The 14,298-nt window shown below is 28.4% G+C and overlaps 1 protein-coding gene across 12 annotated transcripts in view; it reads right to left on the reverse strand.

Moving 5' to 3' along the window:
* Positions 1-4,646: 4,646 nt before the first annotated feature.
* LOC107455003 (GMP synthase burgundy) overlaps positions 4,647-14,298 on the reverse strand; it is a 222,637-nt gene continuing 212,985 nt past the window's right edge. For all 12 annotated transcript variants that reach the window (XM_071184011.1, XM_016072391.3, XM_016072389.3 and 9 more), the window contains exons 9-16: positions 13,182-13,333; positions 13,010-13,070; positions 11,989-12,207; positions 11,780-11,895; positions 11,100-11,225; positions 10,481-10,599; positions 8,860-9,163; positions 4,647-5,056 (exon numbers count right to left, since the gene is read on the reverse strand). In XM_071184011.1, coding sequence (XP_071040112.1) covers positions 4,955-5,056; positions 8,860-9,163; positions 10,481-10,599; positions 11,100-11,225; positions 11,780-11,895; positions 11,989-12,207; positions 13,010-13,070; positions 13,182-13,333 — 1,199 coding nt within the window. In that variant the 3' untranslated portion in view covers positions 4,647-4,954. The remainder of the gene's footprint in view (positions 5,057-8,859; positions 9,164-10,480; positions 10,600-11,099; positions 11,226-11,779; positions 11,896-11,988; positions 12,208-13,009; positions 13,071-13,181; positions 13,334-14,298) is intronic.

A 14,298-nucleotide genomic window follows, 5' to 3' on the forward strand; every position in this document is an offset into this window, starting at 1 on the left:
TCTAATTTTACATGGCTTGCCCGTCTGTCCGAAATGATTTTCTCAGTATGTATTACATTACATTCTTCAAACCATTTTAGTAACAATATAAAAAATTAAAAGCATTAAAAATTTACTCAAATTATGTGTTTCTAATCATCTTGGCTTTGCCAGTCACCCCCATGACATTCAACATGTTAACTAAGATTTTAATTTTGGTTAGATGGGGTTCTAAGTTTATAAATGTGAAGTAAAAAATTTTCCTAATAAGGGCCAATTTGAGTATAAAACTACTCATTTTTATGTCAGATGAACAGCTCTGCAACAAATTGTGATGCATAAATATTTTCAAAAAAATTTCTAGATCAATATAGTTAAATGTGTTTTGAGCTACTATCTTTGTAAAATTTTAAATGTACAATAAAATTCTTTATTGTTCAATATTGATTTTAAAAAAAAGAAAGAAAAATTCTAAACATTTTTGCTGAAAGCGTGATAAAAATAATAAATGCACATTTAGACCTGACTTACAAAATCTATATACTAAGTTAAAAAGAATTGTATAAAAAAAATTTCTTTTTTACTATGTGAGTAGAAATTTTTCTCAAAATCAACATTTTTCTGAAAATGCACTAGAAAAAATAGAAATTTTCAGCAAAATTTCAGATTTTAACCCAGTCAGACACCTTAAAATTCTTCCTTAGAGTTGCTTTTAAAAATGCCTCAGTGCATATCAACCCAGTACTTTAAATTCAGGATTTTGGATCCACGATTGTAACATTTCTAATGTTTAAGATAAAATGAACTTGATTAATGCTTATTGCATGGTGACTCGATGCTGGTGTGGCCACATCAAGTGCTGTTTAATTCTTGAGCAAGTGAGTCTTAACTTCAATATTTAATTGTATTTGCAAAATAACTAAGGTATTAAATATTAATGCAGTTTTGGGGGTGGTTGATAGCGATTCAATGCTGAACTGTGTGCAAAAATCAGTTTTTGATGATGCACAAGGGAGTATTGACTGTTTATTTATTTTTTTAATTATTTAATAATTTATGTGTTCCATGGTCTGCAGTCTTTTTACGCAGCTCGTGAGGGAATTCTTTCTAGATAAATCTTTAATTTGTTTTACTAAGTCAAGTGCATGTCAAATTGCTACTTTGCACCCTTGACTTTATCTACTTATTAAACTTTTTATAGTAATTAATTTCTTTGCTGTATGTGTACACATACAGAGTCAATAAACTATACTCAATGAGATTGTTAATTTATATTAAGCAAGAGAAAATGCATTCAAAATCTGACAAATCACTATTTTAGAAGATGTGAATAAAAATCATCAAAAACAGTGTGATTATCCAAGGGGACAAAGAATCGAAAAGCGATTATTAGAAACATTTTCAAGTTACAATGGCAACCCAAAAGGTTTTTTTATCATCTAATTTTCTTCAAAAGTTGTCAAACGTCATAAGCGAAAGTTCAAAGGAGAACAGAAAAATAGTTCAGTTCCGAAATGTTTTATGAAAATCACAAGATACACAGACATTATCTATATCTTTTTGAGTTTTCTAATCGTAAAGTTCTATTATGAAAATATAAATTAATAACTTCTATAGATGTTTACATAATAAATACAGCTAATTACTTCAAAAAATAAAATTAAGTTATAAACTTATGAAGAAAGGAAAAAACTGTACTTACATTCTCTGCTCTATTTTTTTCTCTAAATATAAAATTATTGAAATTTATTGCACAAATTAGCAAGGGTTAGTAACAAAATGTTGGTTTCCTATTTGCACATGCTTTCCTAAAGCCTTCTAACTTATCAACTGTATCCCAAAATTGATTCCAATTTGCATATTGGATTAGAAAGTACAAAGAAACACAATTAAATGCTTCATAAGCATCCATCATACAGGGTTGGAACAGCTTCTTAAATTGCTCCAATCAGTGTTTTCACTACAAAGCGAGAATCTCGCATATTTTTTCTTTTCTCGCATTAAAAAATGATTAACGCGAGAAGTTCTCGCACTCTATTAATGAATTTCAAAATGAGCGAATCTCGCGAATTTTGGAAAAAATTTCTTCTTCCACTATTTTAAATGAAATACGTTTCTCAATCCTTAACCCCTTGATCTTTCCTTATTTTCAACATCGGTCATTGTTATCAAGCTTTCCTATTTACCAGTATTGTTCAGAACCAGTGCGAACAGCAGAACACAATGCCCCCCACCTCCGAAACCCTTTCAGAACACATTTCTCTTCAACCACATGTTAACCGTAGGTAAGGTTTGTTCATGTAAGACGTTTAAATTTTTTGAGCTTGAATGTAAGATGGACAAATACCTTGTTAAGGCAACATTTTCTAATCCATAACGCACAAATGAAAAGGAAACAAATGTCGGTAGGAACGGTCAAAACAAAACAAGTACGGATATTCAATGGATACGGATCAAATACTAGCAAGAAGTAAGAACATGAAAATAACTTCGCTATTCTATAGCAGAAATAATTGAAAAGCCTATGCTGGCAGGTGAAGAGGATAGGAAAGTGTGTGCACAATGCTACAAATTTGCTTAGTGGTTCCGAATAGTTCAGCATCTGTTGCATCCAAAACCGAATTAAGACAAAATATACTAACAGATTGACTGATAAGCATTTGAGCAACCTAATGAGAATAGCTGATGAAAAAGTAGATATAGAACATTTTCCATGTGATAATGCAGCAAGAATATTCAATGCTTTAAAAATTAGAAGATGTTAAAAATGAAATATTTCTTTTCCAAGTCTATTCGTGTTTTTTTCATTTTTAGAAATCTCACCTAACTTTTTGAAATCTCACCCAGTTTTTGAGAAAGGGTGAGAAATTCTCACCCAATTTTTTTCTGTAATGAAAACACTGCCAATATTGAGTAAAAAGCAGTAAATGATTTTCGTTTTTCACATATATGTTGATTAATGTGTTTAGTTTAATCTTTTTCTATTGCAGCTTTTACTTGATGCAGGTGTTTGTTCCGTCCTAATTAAAAATCCTTAATTGTCTAAAACTCTACTTGTTTTAAAATTTTTTTTTCTTTAGAAGAATTTTGAATGCGTATATTGGTTGATGGATAAAAACAGGATGTGTAGTGTTTTTAAAAAGTGAGGTTAATTAAGAAATTTTTTTGTTCCAATATTGATTCAGGAATAATTCATTCTACCAATGAAAAGAGAAAGACGCAGTTCCGTTCTTAAGGCTCAACTCCTTTTCACCAGATAAATGTTTCAACTTTATTTTTTGAACTACTAGTTTTGACATAGAGAATGTCTAGCTTTTCTTATTCCTTTTCTAGTGAAAATAATTTTAAAAAAAAAATCAGATTCTTTTAAAATGGCATGTTCATTAAAATTGTAAGTTCTGAACAAACAAAAAAAGCAGGAATATCAAGACGAAACCAGTGATCAGAAGTACCGCAGTACAAGTAGTGAAACTACTGTAGTCGCTACTTTGTAGTGATTCCTCAGAACTTTCAACAATAATTAAAAAGATAATAGCAGAATTTGAAGAAAAAAATTCACTTATAAATACAGAATATGCTACAATAAGCAGTAATAAATTAGAAATAATTTGAATTGTTAACAATATGAGATGACCTTACATGATATAACAGTTTTTGTCACTCTTCAGGCTTTATATTTTTATATAAATGTTAAGATTTATAAATGGCAACATATAACCTCTCACTTATTTATTAATTTATAACTATGTTTTTGTTCCTTTTAGTAAAGTGCTAAATTACAAAATGAAAATTGTGAGAGAAAAAATTTTCTAATTATTATCAGCACGTCAAATTTCAACTATGTAATTACTGTTCAACAGACTGTAGATAAACCAATATTTGTTTTTTACTACAAGTTTAATAATTCTCAAATTAAATTTTTTATTCTATCTTAATCCCTGGACAATTTTCTATACACTTTAGTAATTTCAAGTTTCATAGTTTTTGCACAGTAAAATAAAATGAAATGTTAAGTAAAAACACAAAACGGCATCTGCAGCCCTTACAATTTTTTAATATAGAGATAATATAATACTCTAAATTTCTGTTTTATTGAAATAAACATTTACATGCCGCTTATACAAATTAATTTTTGGTTAGAAAGCAGTGTATTAGCCAACTAATGGCATTTATCCCCCCCCCCCAAACCCAAAAATTTTGCAACTCTAAACCAAATTCTTATTTTAATATTTATGAAACATTAAAACTGTGCTAACTCATTGAAAAACTTTTTTTTAATTTTAACATATTAAAATCAACAACTTTGCAACTGACAAAAATTCAACTATTTCTTAAAAAGTTAGTATTATTGGCAAAAAACAAAAAGGTAAGGCAAGGATATATATTTATTGTTTTGTTTCACATAGCAGATTTAAATTTTAATTTTAAGTTCTTAAAATTTCAAAATTGTTATTTATGAAAAAAATAACGAAACTTTCATCACAAGCAATAATTTAATGATTGTTAATAAGTAATCTGATTGCCATATCACATTGTAGAAGTCTAGCAATACAATATGCTTTCCTTCAAAATCATTCCGACATACGAAAACCAACTCAAGTAACAATGAAAAGAAATCAAACAAATACAATAAATTTTTGGTAGACTAAAAGAAAACTGCCATCATATAAACAAACACATCAAGACCAATGTTTATTAAATTTAGATATTAAAATGAATTATAATAACATGGACACTATATCTGAATTACAACAACTTTCCAAGTTTCAGCCAGAAGCTTCTACATTCACATGAAATTCAGGTCACATTTCGTAGAATATATTTCAAAATAATTTTTAGTTTTTCTTTCAATTTTTTTTTCAATAAGTTTTTGTTTTTAGACTCACTATGTATTAAAAGTAAGGCTTTTTATTTACACTTTCCATCAAATTCATTAAGCCCAACCAATAACTTTGAAAATTCTAAAAACCATCTATTACTCCCACTCAGTTGTGCCAGGGGGCTTGGGAGTTAGGTCATACAGCACTCTTGAAATACCTGGAACATTCAACATTTCTGTCACCATCTTCTTAATGACCTAGAGAAAAAAAAAAGCAGAAAATTATTATTAACAACATATAAAACCAGGGGACCCCTGACCTAAAGCACTGCATGTGAATACAAATTGTGAAGCAGAATTTTTAATTAGTATTTACAGGGTGTGTAGCTAGATTTTTCAACAAAAAATCAGCACCTTTTTAGTACTTTTTAAGCACTCAAAAAATATTTGTAATCACTTTCCAAAAAAGAAATCATAATTAGGATCTGCACAGTAATAACAAATATTTTTTCTTATCGTTTAAAGGTTTTAATTTATAAACATAAAATTCAAAAACTTTACATAAGCATGATAAAACTAGTTTCTGATAAATATTGCAGAAAAAATTTTGAAAATCATGATTGTTTTGTAATTTAGAACGACAAAGAATTTTTTTTTTTTTTTTTTTAAAGATAGAAAATTAAGCACTTTTTACAAACACAGTATAAAATAAGCACCTTTAAGGGCTTTTAAAAAACGTGAATCAAAAATAAGCACTAAAAATCATGACTTTCCATGGCAATTTTCGATCAAGGTCAAAATCCTTGACTTTTTGTGTGGCAGTTAACCGGGTACCCGGTTAACTGCCACTTTTAGACATTTGTCAAAAGGGTTCCAGCAATCCTTCTACTATTATACCTACTTTTATCAGATTGTATGACAATGAATCTGAAATATGGCTGCAAAAAATAAAAAACAACTAAATGCAACAGAAAATAAAAAGGTATAATTTTTCATATATAATTTCCTGATTTATGATAGAAAAATGAAACAAAATTTTTTTTTTAAATACTTCATTATAGTTACAATTTATTTTTACCCTATGTTCAATGTACAGTAGAAGTCAAATAATCCGGCATGATCGGGACCGGCTCGGTGCCTGACTACCAAAAATTCTGGTCTATCGGGCGGTAATTATACGAACAATTAGGTTAATAATTAAACTAGCAAATACATACAACAAAGTTTATTTTACATTTCATATAATGTATGTACACGTACTGTAAAACATTTCACTTAGATTTTAAAAAGTCACGAATGTCCTTTTGTTTTCTTGACTTTTGGCATTTTTGGAGTGTTGTATTTTTTACCTGGTTCCAAGACAGTGCAATAGCATAGACGGCATCTTTCACTGTAAACTTTTTTTGAAAATCAGTCACGTCACAGTCGGCATTTAACAGACCTTGAATACAAGACCTTCTATAAAAGCATTTAAAATTTTGAATAACCCATGGGTTGAATCAAAGATGTTACGTTAGGTGGGAGCAGAGTAGCAACAATATTTCCAAAAACTGACTCATCTACTGGCAGGTGGGCTTTGCAATTGTCCAAAAGAAGGATGGCTTTAGTACCGAGCTCTTCCGGATGATCCCGAACTACCCCGAAAACTTCCGAATAGCTCTCGAGCGTTTTTATTTGATTTAAAGACACACTTTTGGAGAAAACCAAAATTTTTACCATTTTCCGGAGCGATGCCGGACCAATGGACTTCTACTGTATATACATTAAGATATCGCCTTTAAAAGATCCCTCATCTATCCAACAATTTTGATTTCCCGACATACTCCCCCGTTCTCGAGTGTGTCGGTTAATAGGAATCCTCAGATATAAAATGTACTACCTGCAGTTTCTGATTTTTGAAGTTGGCAGATTTCGTCCGATGAAAAAGAAGAAAAAACTATAACAGTATAGTTGGCAAAAAAGAATAAAAGTTCACCAATACCCCATTCATCATTGTCAGAAACTTAGGAATTATTCCTGCCTATATTCAGTGTATTCACTACAGCGCGAGAATCTTGCTTATTTTTTTCTTTTCTCGCATTAAAAAATTATTAAAGCGAGAAGATCGCGCACTCTATTAATCAATTTCAAAATGCGCGAATTTTAGAAAAAAAATAGTCTTCTGCCATTTTGAATAAAGACTGTTTCACTTTTCTTCCTTGATCTTTCATTATTTTCAACATCAATCCTTGTTATCTAGCTTCCCTATTTACCAGTATTGTTCAGAACCAGTGCGAACAGCAGAACACAGAGAAAAGGTGAGAAATCCCATCTCATTTTTTTTCTGTAATGGAAACACTGTACATTGCATTCCTACTTCTACAATTTGAAATGCACATTTCATAGGAATTTTCATTTTAATGGAAGAAAACTTTAAATAAATAAATAAGTCACATAATATTTTGTTTACATAAAAAAAAAAAAGAGAATCTACTTCTGCCATTAATACCAAGTGAATTCTTTCAATTCTTTACATTAGCAATAGTTTTAACAATATAAAGCATTCTTAATCTGGGGAATATTAGAAAACACCAAATAGTACTTTATAAAATAAGATATAAATTTAAAAAATAAATCACAAGTCATAACATTTGTCACAGATCATTGAAGAGTATGTATATATGATATACAAGAAAAGCCAAATTTTGACATATTTGTAGCATTTTTTCCATAATGAAAATGTTTTTTTTTTCCCTTTTAGCAATATATACTTACGGAATATAAATTAAATACTATAGAATGACTCTAGTGATAATTGAAAGCCTTATTTGAATAATGGTTCTTTCTGAGATACTAACTCGAAGCCTTAGGATCATTTAGTTGTTTTGCTACATAATGCTAAAAAATATATGCATTAAATTGATAGTTTTTTTTTCATTCATTAAATAAGCTATCAGGGGTGATTGTGAGCCCAAGTCAAAATTCTGGAAAATTTCCTGAGTTTAAAAAAAAAGAAAAAAAAAAACAGTTTAAATTGAAAAAAATTTAAACAAGGTTTTTTTCCTTTTTCTCAATATTTCTTAGTTTACTTAAAATATATTTAAAATTTTACACATACCTATGATGACCTGGTGAAGTAATTAAAATTTACAAATATGTCTTTTTTTTTTGAGTTTATGATTATAACAACTATTTAGTGATAAAAAATGAATATTAATCATGAATATAAGCTTATAAAGTATCTCTGTGGCTCTCCCTTAGAGGCAAATAAAATAAACTATGTTTTTAAATTCCACCTTTGAAAATTTGATTTCCGGAAACTTCTGTGATTAATGATTTTTTGAAACGTCTGGACCTTCGATCTCCGGAAACTTCCAGATCACTGTCAGCGAAAAATCCGGATTTTTTCCAGAGCACAATCAGCCCTGAGCTATGTACGGAATATAAGTTAAATACAGTAGGGAACCGATTATCCGGAACGATCGGGACCATCGCTATTCCGGATAACTGATTTTTCCGGTTTTCTGAATCGCTACAAAAAGCTATTTTTTTTATTGTTAAACCCAACTTAAAAAAAAACATTTTTGGAAATAATCTTAAAAAGAAGAAAAAACGATGAAGTAATACACTAATGATTAGTTCCAAAATGGTGGTAAGGTTAACATCTTTCAAAAAAGAAAGAAAAATCCTAAAATCTTATAAGGAAAAAAAACAATTTTTTTTTTGTTTAAAAAAATGGCGGGAAAATTTATCAAATTTCGTTCCGGTTTTTTGGTTTTCCGGATAACAGGTTCTGTACTGTACTATAGAATGACCCTAGTGATAATTGAAGGCCTTATTTGAATAATAGTCCCTTCCGAGATACACAATCTTGAAGCCTAAGGATTGTTTCATTGCTTCTTCTATTATATCTGATTGGTCGTGTACTCAGTTTGGGTCGCAAAAATAAGATTGAAGTGTACTGGTTTTAAAACAAGTATGAACATAAACTCTACTAATTCAATTTTTTGCAGTCGAGTTGTCTCACTATTCAAATAAGGCCTTTAATTAGTAGTTCTATTCTGGCAATTGAAATTACTTACATCTAAAGGTAAATGCTTATTTGGTGTAGCCGGTATACCAGTCATAAAATCATGCGTAATAAATGTCCTGATCACAGCAGATCTCTGACAGGATGGATTTCGAGACACAACATCCCTATCAAAGTGAATAGGTATTAAAACTATAGGCATCTGAGATATGCTCTCCAATTGGCCAGAGTTTTGTAAGATATTGTGAGCAACGTGGTCGACTTGTCGCAACGTGCTGAGAACAGTTGGTGTCAGGAAAGTCGGCGTTATATCTTGAACTGGATATGTTACAGCTGGGCCAAATATGAAACAAACCCTGCAATTACAATTGAAGTACTGATTAAAATTTATATAAATTCACATTCACCAAAAAAATACCTAATTTGCAACCTTATGCTTTGAATTTGCAGTAATGAATGTACAAAAAATCAAAATTAGTTAAATAAAGGTTTGATGCACACATTCAAAATAACAAGCCAGGACCTATTTGTTTATTTGGGTTTTAAACACCTTCAAATGAAAATCACATAATGTGTTTTGGCAGATGAGGTAAAAAAGGAGAAACTTAAATACTGATATTATAAGAGGTTTTTTTTTTTTTTTTTTTTTTTTTTTTTTTNTTTTTTTTTTTTTTTTTTACACTGGACCAAATGAGATCAAACATGAGATGATAATACTAATAGTTTAAAAAATACTAATTATAATTATATAATTCTGACTAATACTTATTTAGGCACCACATATTGCTATAAATTGTAAAATATAAAAATGATGTTTTGTCATTGTTTTTTTTTTTTTTTTTTTTTTCCCTTCAGCAGTTCTTTAGCTGAATCAATTGAGACTAAATTCAAGTCCATAGGACTAAAAGTTCAGAAGTTGAAAGAGGTTTCATTTTGTATATAAAAGTATTATTTTTTAATAATTAACATTCACTTGTGTGTGGTCTCATTTGATAAAGTGTGTGAAAAAATAAAAATACTTCATTTGAAATTAATAATTCCAAGAAACTGAAAAGGAAAGATATTTTTGTTGATGGAAAAACTTCATTAGCTTAAAAAAAACTTTAATGAAGAAAGTATACATATTTTGATCTTTTTCATTTTATGAGAAGATATTTTTACCTATACACTTATATTGCATTTTTACTTCTTTATCAATGGATAATTAAAGGATATTTTCTTCAGTCATGGTAATCTGTTTCTTATTGGAGTTACAAGAAATTATTCTTATCACTTTTTAAGAATTGTTGCCTATTTGGGTTTCATAAAATTGTTCAAGAATTTTTAAGAAATTGATATCAAAAAGCATTTTAAATTTTTCAGAAATGAAGAAAAAAAAATTTTGATGATGGAAAATATTTTATCAAATTGAAGGTCACTGAAATATGTATTCAACAAAAAAAATTTTTTAGCTATGAGAGTAAAGATGAATGTCAACTAATATGAAAATAAAATATCTAAACAAATGCCTTAAGTAAATGTTTTTCATTGTTTAAATATATATTTATTAAAAAAAAATCATTAAAATAAGATAATTGTAAAAATATGATTAAAATATCTAAATTAAAATTAAGTACAGCACAATCGAATGTTTATTTCGTAATTAATCAAAATTGTTTACATAATAAACTTACCTATTTACACTATGACAAACACGAGGAATAATTTTTGCTAGAGTCATCATATCTTCCCAGTCCTGAATTTCATCATTTGTTGATAAACCGACAACATAACTATACGTACGTTGATCACCCTATAAAACAGAATAAAGTAATCATTAAAAAAAAAGTTAGAAAAATATACATTCTTGGTTCATTATTGATTTTGAGAAAACAATTTAGATGCAAAACTTTTTTACTTAAAACAGATTAAAAACTCTTGTAATCTAATTACTTGCCAAAAACAGATAATAAATAAGATTTCAGTACCAGCCAGGGGCAGATGATTTTAAAAACAGATAAAATGAAAAAAATCAAATGCCTGGCTTTTACCGTTCTGCTTAGAAAGAATCAAAATTTATCCCCTCGATCTCGAATATTCCAAATTAGTAACAATGCTTATGCTTATGTGTTAGTTTCCTTCACACAATGCAGCATTTTTAAATTCTTTTTTTTAATCTTTAATTATTCAATTAATATCCTCTTTTGGGACCCATAGTGTGTGATTAACTTTCCTAGACAGTTTTTTTGCTTAGAAATAAAAATTTATTCCATGTCCGATTCCTTTTTCCTACTACTTAGAAATAAAACTAACCTGAACTCCAACACTTTTGATAGGTAAGACAGTTGATGTGAGTTTATATTTGGTTGAAAGAGCTGTTAAAAATGCCTGTTCTTCTTCCGATGTGCTACTTTTAACTCTAAAAACAAATCCATGACTCTGCAATAAAAGAGAAAGAAGAAAAAATTTACCACTAAAATACAAACAAAATACGAAAGACAAATATAGACAAAATGAAGAAACAGTTATAATTGCAAGGGAAAATTATTTTGTTACAGTAGTTTTAAACTAAAAGAAAGTTATGATATTCATGCAAATTATCACAGGGTTATGATTTATAAGATTGATTTATGAAGATCTAAAGAGAGAAAAAAAAACTTTTTATATACATATAAAAGGAGTCTTCATACAGATAATGTTTAAACACTTGCTGTAAAATGCAAGTTCTGTGTTTTAACAACATTAGATAATGAAAATTAAATAATGTAAAATCTTTAAAAATTAAGATTTAACTACAATTTTACAGACATACCTATGTATTCCTTAAAGTATGCTTTAAAATTATCAGCAAAAATATATTTAAAACATGCACCCTATTTGTTTTTTATTTAGTCTGAAAATTTAGCTATTAAATGCGAACATGCAAATTGTACCAATACACAAAACCAACAATAAAAAATATAAAAAAAACTTAAGATTGTGACGCAACTTACATTTTCTACGGAGGATTTATATTCAATAATAACTTTAACAAGTACACTAGTAAAAGAAAAGTTCTTGTCTTGGAAAGGTTCATCAGCACAAATCACACGCACAGCAAGACCCGGTCCTAAATTTTAAAAAATTATGTTTCATGAAACAAACACTTTTTTTTTAAATAATATTTTTGAACAGAATATGAAACAATTTTTCTGAAACTTACCAGGGAAAGGATGACGCTGCACAACCTCATCAGGTAATCCTAAATCTTTCCCCATAAGTCGCACTTCATCCTTGTGGAAATCCTTTAGGGGTTCGATTACTCGACCTTCAGATCTCAATATTCGCACTAAGTCTGTGTCATTATGGTGGGTTTTTATAGCATCAGCATTACAACTTGCTAAGGCTGAGGCACTCTCAATAAGGTCGGGTCGCAGCGTTCCTAAGAATAATTAAATAATTGTTTATAATGGATATTTGGCAAAGTTATGAAAATTTATGAATCTTCCAGCCCTTTATACACCTACATCCAAAGTTGGCATAGTTAAAAATGTTTTTTTTTGTTATAAAATAATAAAATAAATATATTTATTAAAACTATTTTATTTTTTAAATAATCAAACACTAATTTGAAGACATTTTCAATGGATGGTGTTTTCAATATAAATGTAAACAACAATCTTGATCTCTAGACCTGCTCTTTTTTTGATTTCACTGATTTTTAAAGATTTTTCTAATGGGGTAATGTATGTAAATTATTTGACGGCCAAAATAAGACAAATAAAAAATAAAGACTAAATGTTAATAAAAGCGACACATAAAGCTTTCAAATTATAACTATCCACTAGCTGTATGTAAAATAATTTGCTGTATAATAAAAACAACTATGATTTTACTTATTCAGCTTTAAGTTTTAATAATTATTTAATAATTTTAACCATTTTTAGTTAAGAATATTACAAACTATATTGTTTTTAAATAACATTAAACATTAATTTATTTCTCTGAGATTCGATTGGTAAATGTTAAAAAAAAATCTGATTTAAACAAAATTTGCACAATACCAGCGCCAACATGTTTAACGCCCAGCAACTCGTACTTTATGGATGCCGGAATTCAATTTTTTTTTGCTTAAAAATATTAATTTTGAAAAAAATCTTGATTGGTGTTAAATTCAAATAACAAAATAAATTTTAACAAGGTTCATACTTAAGCCTGTACATATAAAATATATTTGTACTGACCTTGACCAAGCAGAGTTTCTTCGGGTTTCAAATTTAGATCTGATATAATGTCATTTGCAACCTAAAAATATAATAAATAAAGGCTTGCGTAAATACAAAACTCCTTTTTTTTAATACTCGATAAATAGAATTTCTGGAGAGAAAAATAGAAAGAATAAAAACAAATGGTTACCCGCATGAAGGTGTCACCAATAATTTTACGCTTTTCTTCTGGATCTCCAGTCATGCAAAGCAATTGTGTATCTCTCTTTCTTCCATTTGGATCTTTTCTATCTACTGGCACAGTAGTTGACCCATTGTAAAAATTCTGGGAGGCATTCAATACTAAATAAAAAATCAGAAACATTCAATACTAAATGAAAAAAAAAAATGGTAATCGAAATTTAAAATTATTTTATGTTGAATAAAAGAATTTTGTTTAAAAAAAATATAACAAATTAGTTTTTAACAATTCATGAGTATTTTCATTGTTTATTACATAAATTCAATAAATTCATATATATCAACGTTTCAGTAAAGCTCTTTATCAGAAAAATTAAATTATGTTTTATAATAAAATGAAGAAAACAAAACTAAACTATTATTTAATATGTTAATTCAACAACACAAAAAAAATATTCTTTGGATTGAATGGAGATTTTAAGGGCACTAGAGCCATAATTTCATTACCATGTAACATTTAAACAAAATCTGATGCAACAAAGTATAAAAAAAAAAAATTCATTAACCCCTTGCTTCTTGCTGACGAGGTGGGTTTCGTCCTCTATTTCTCGATCTCGTGAAATTTCCGGGATAGAGTATTCAGTAGTAATGTGCCAATAAGAATAAAACTAATTCATTTCTTTTGCCCGGAAAAATTTTTATTACTTATTTTACACACCAAGTGGCTGTACCAGGATATTTAAGGTAATTGTAGATAGTTTATTTTCAAATAGATGTCAGCACTAATCAAATATGTGTATTTGGCAAAATAGGCACCGTTTTCTTGAAAATTAACCGATCGTTAAGGGGTTAAGACAAACATTATACCCAATGGATAACAAAAAGAAGTAAAATTGCATATCTCAAGAAAATATAAATATAACTTAAATTTTATTTAGAAAAATTTAAAAATCTGTTTTACACTATTTATCCAATAATTAGTTTAATTAAAAAGATTTTAAAAAAATGAGTAAAAAAAAAGAAAAACTTTGAAAAACATATTTATTTTTAACTTTTTCAATCTAATAATTTCATTCAATTTGAATGCAATAAATATTTTCCACCTGAAAGTTATAATTATACAAACA

This window comes from Parasteatoda tepidariorum, chromosome 8 (genome assembly GCF_043381705.1).
Source record: "Parasteatoda tepidariorum isolate YZ-2023 chromosome 8, CAS_Ptep_4.0, whole genome shotgun sequence".
Lineage (NCBI taxonomy): Eukaryota > Metazoa > Arthropoda > Arachnida > Araneae > Theridiidae > Parasteatoda > Parasteatoda tepidariorum.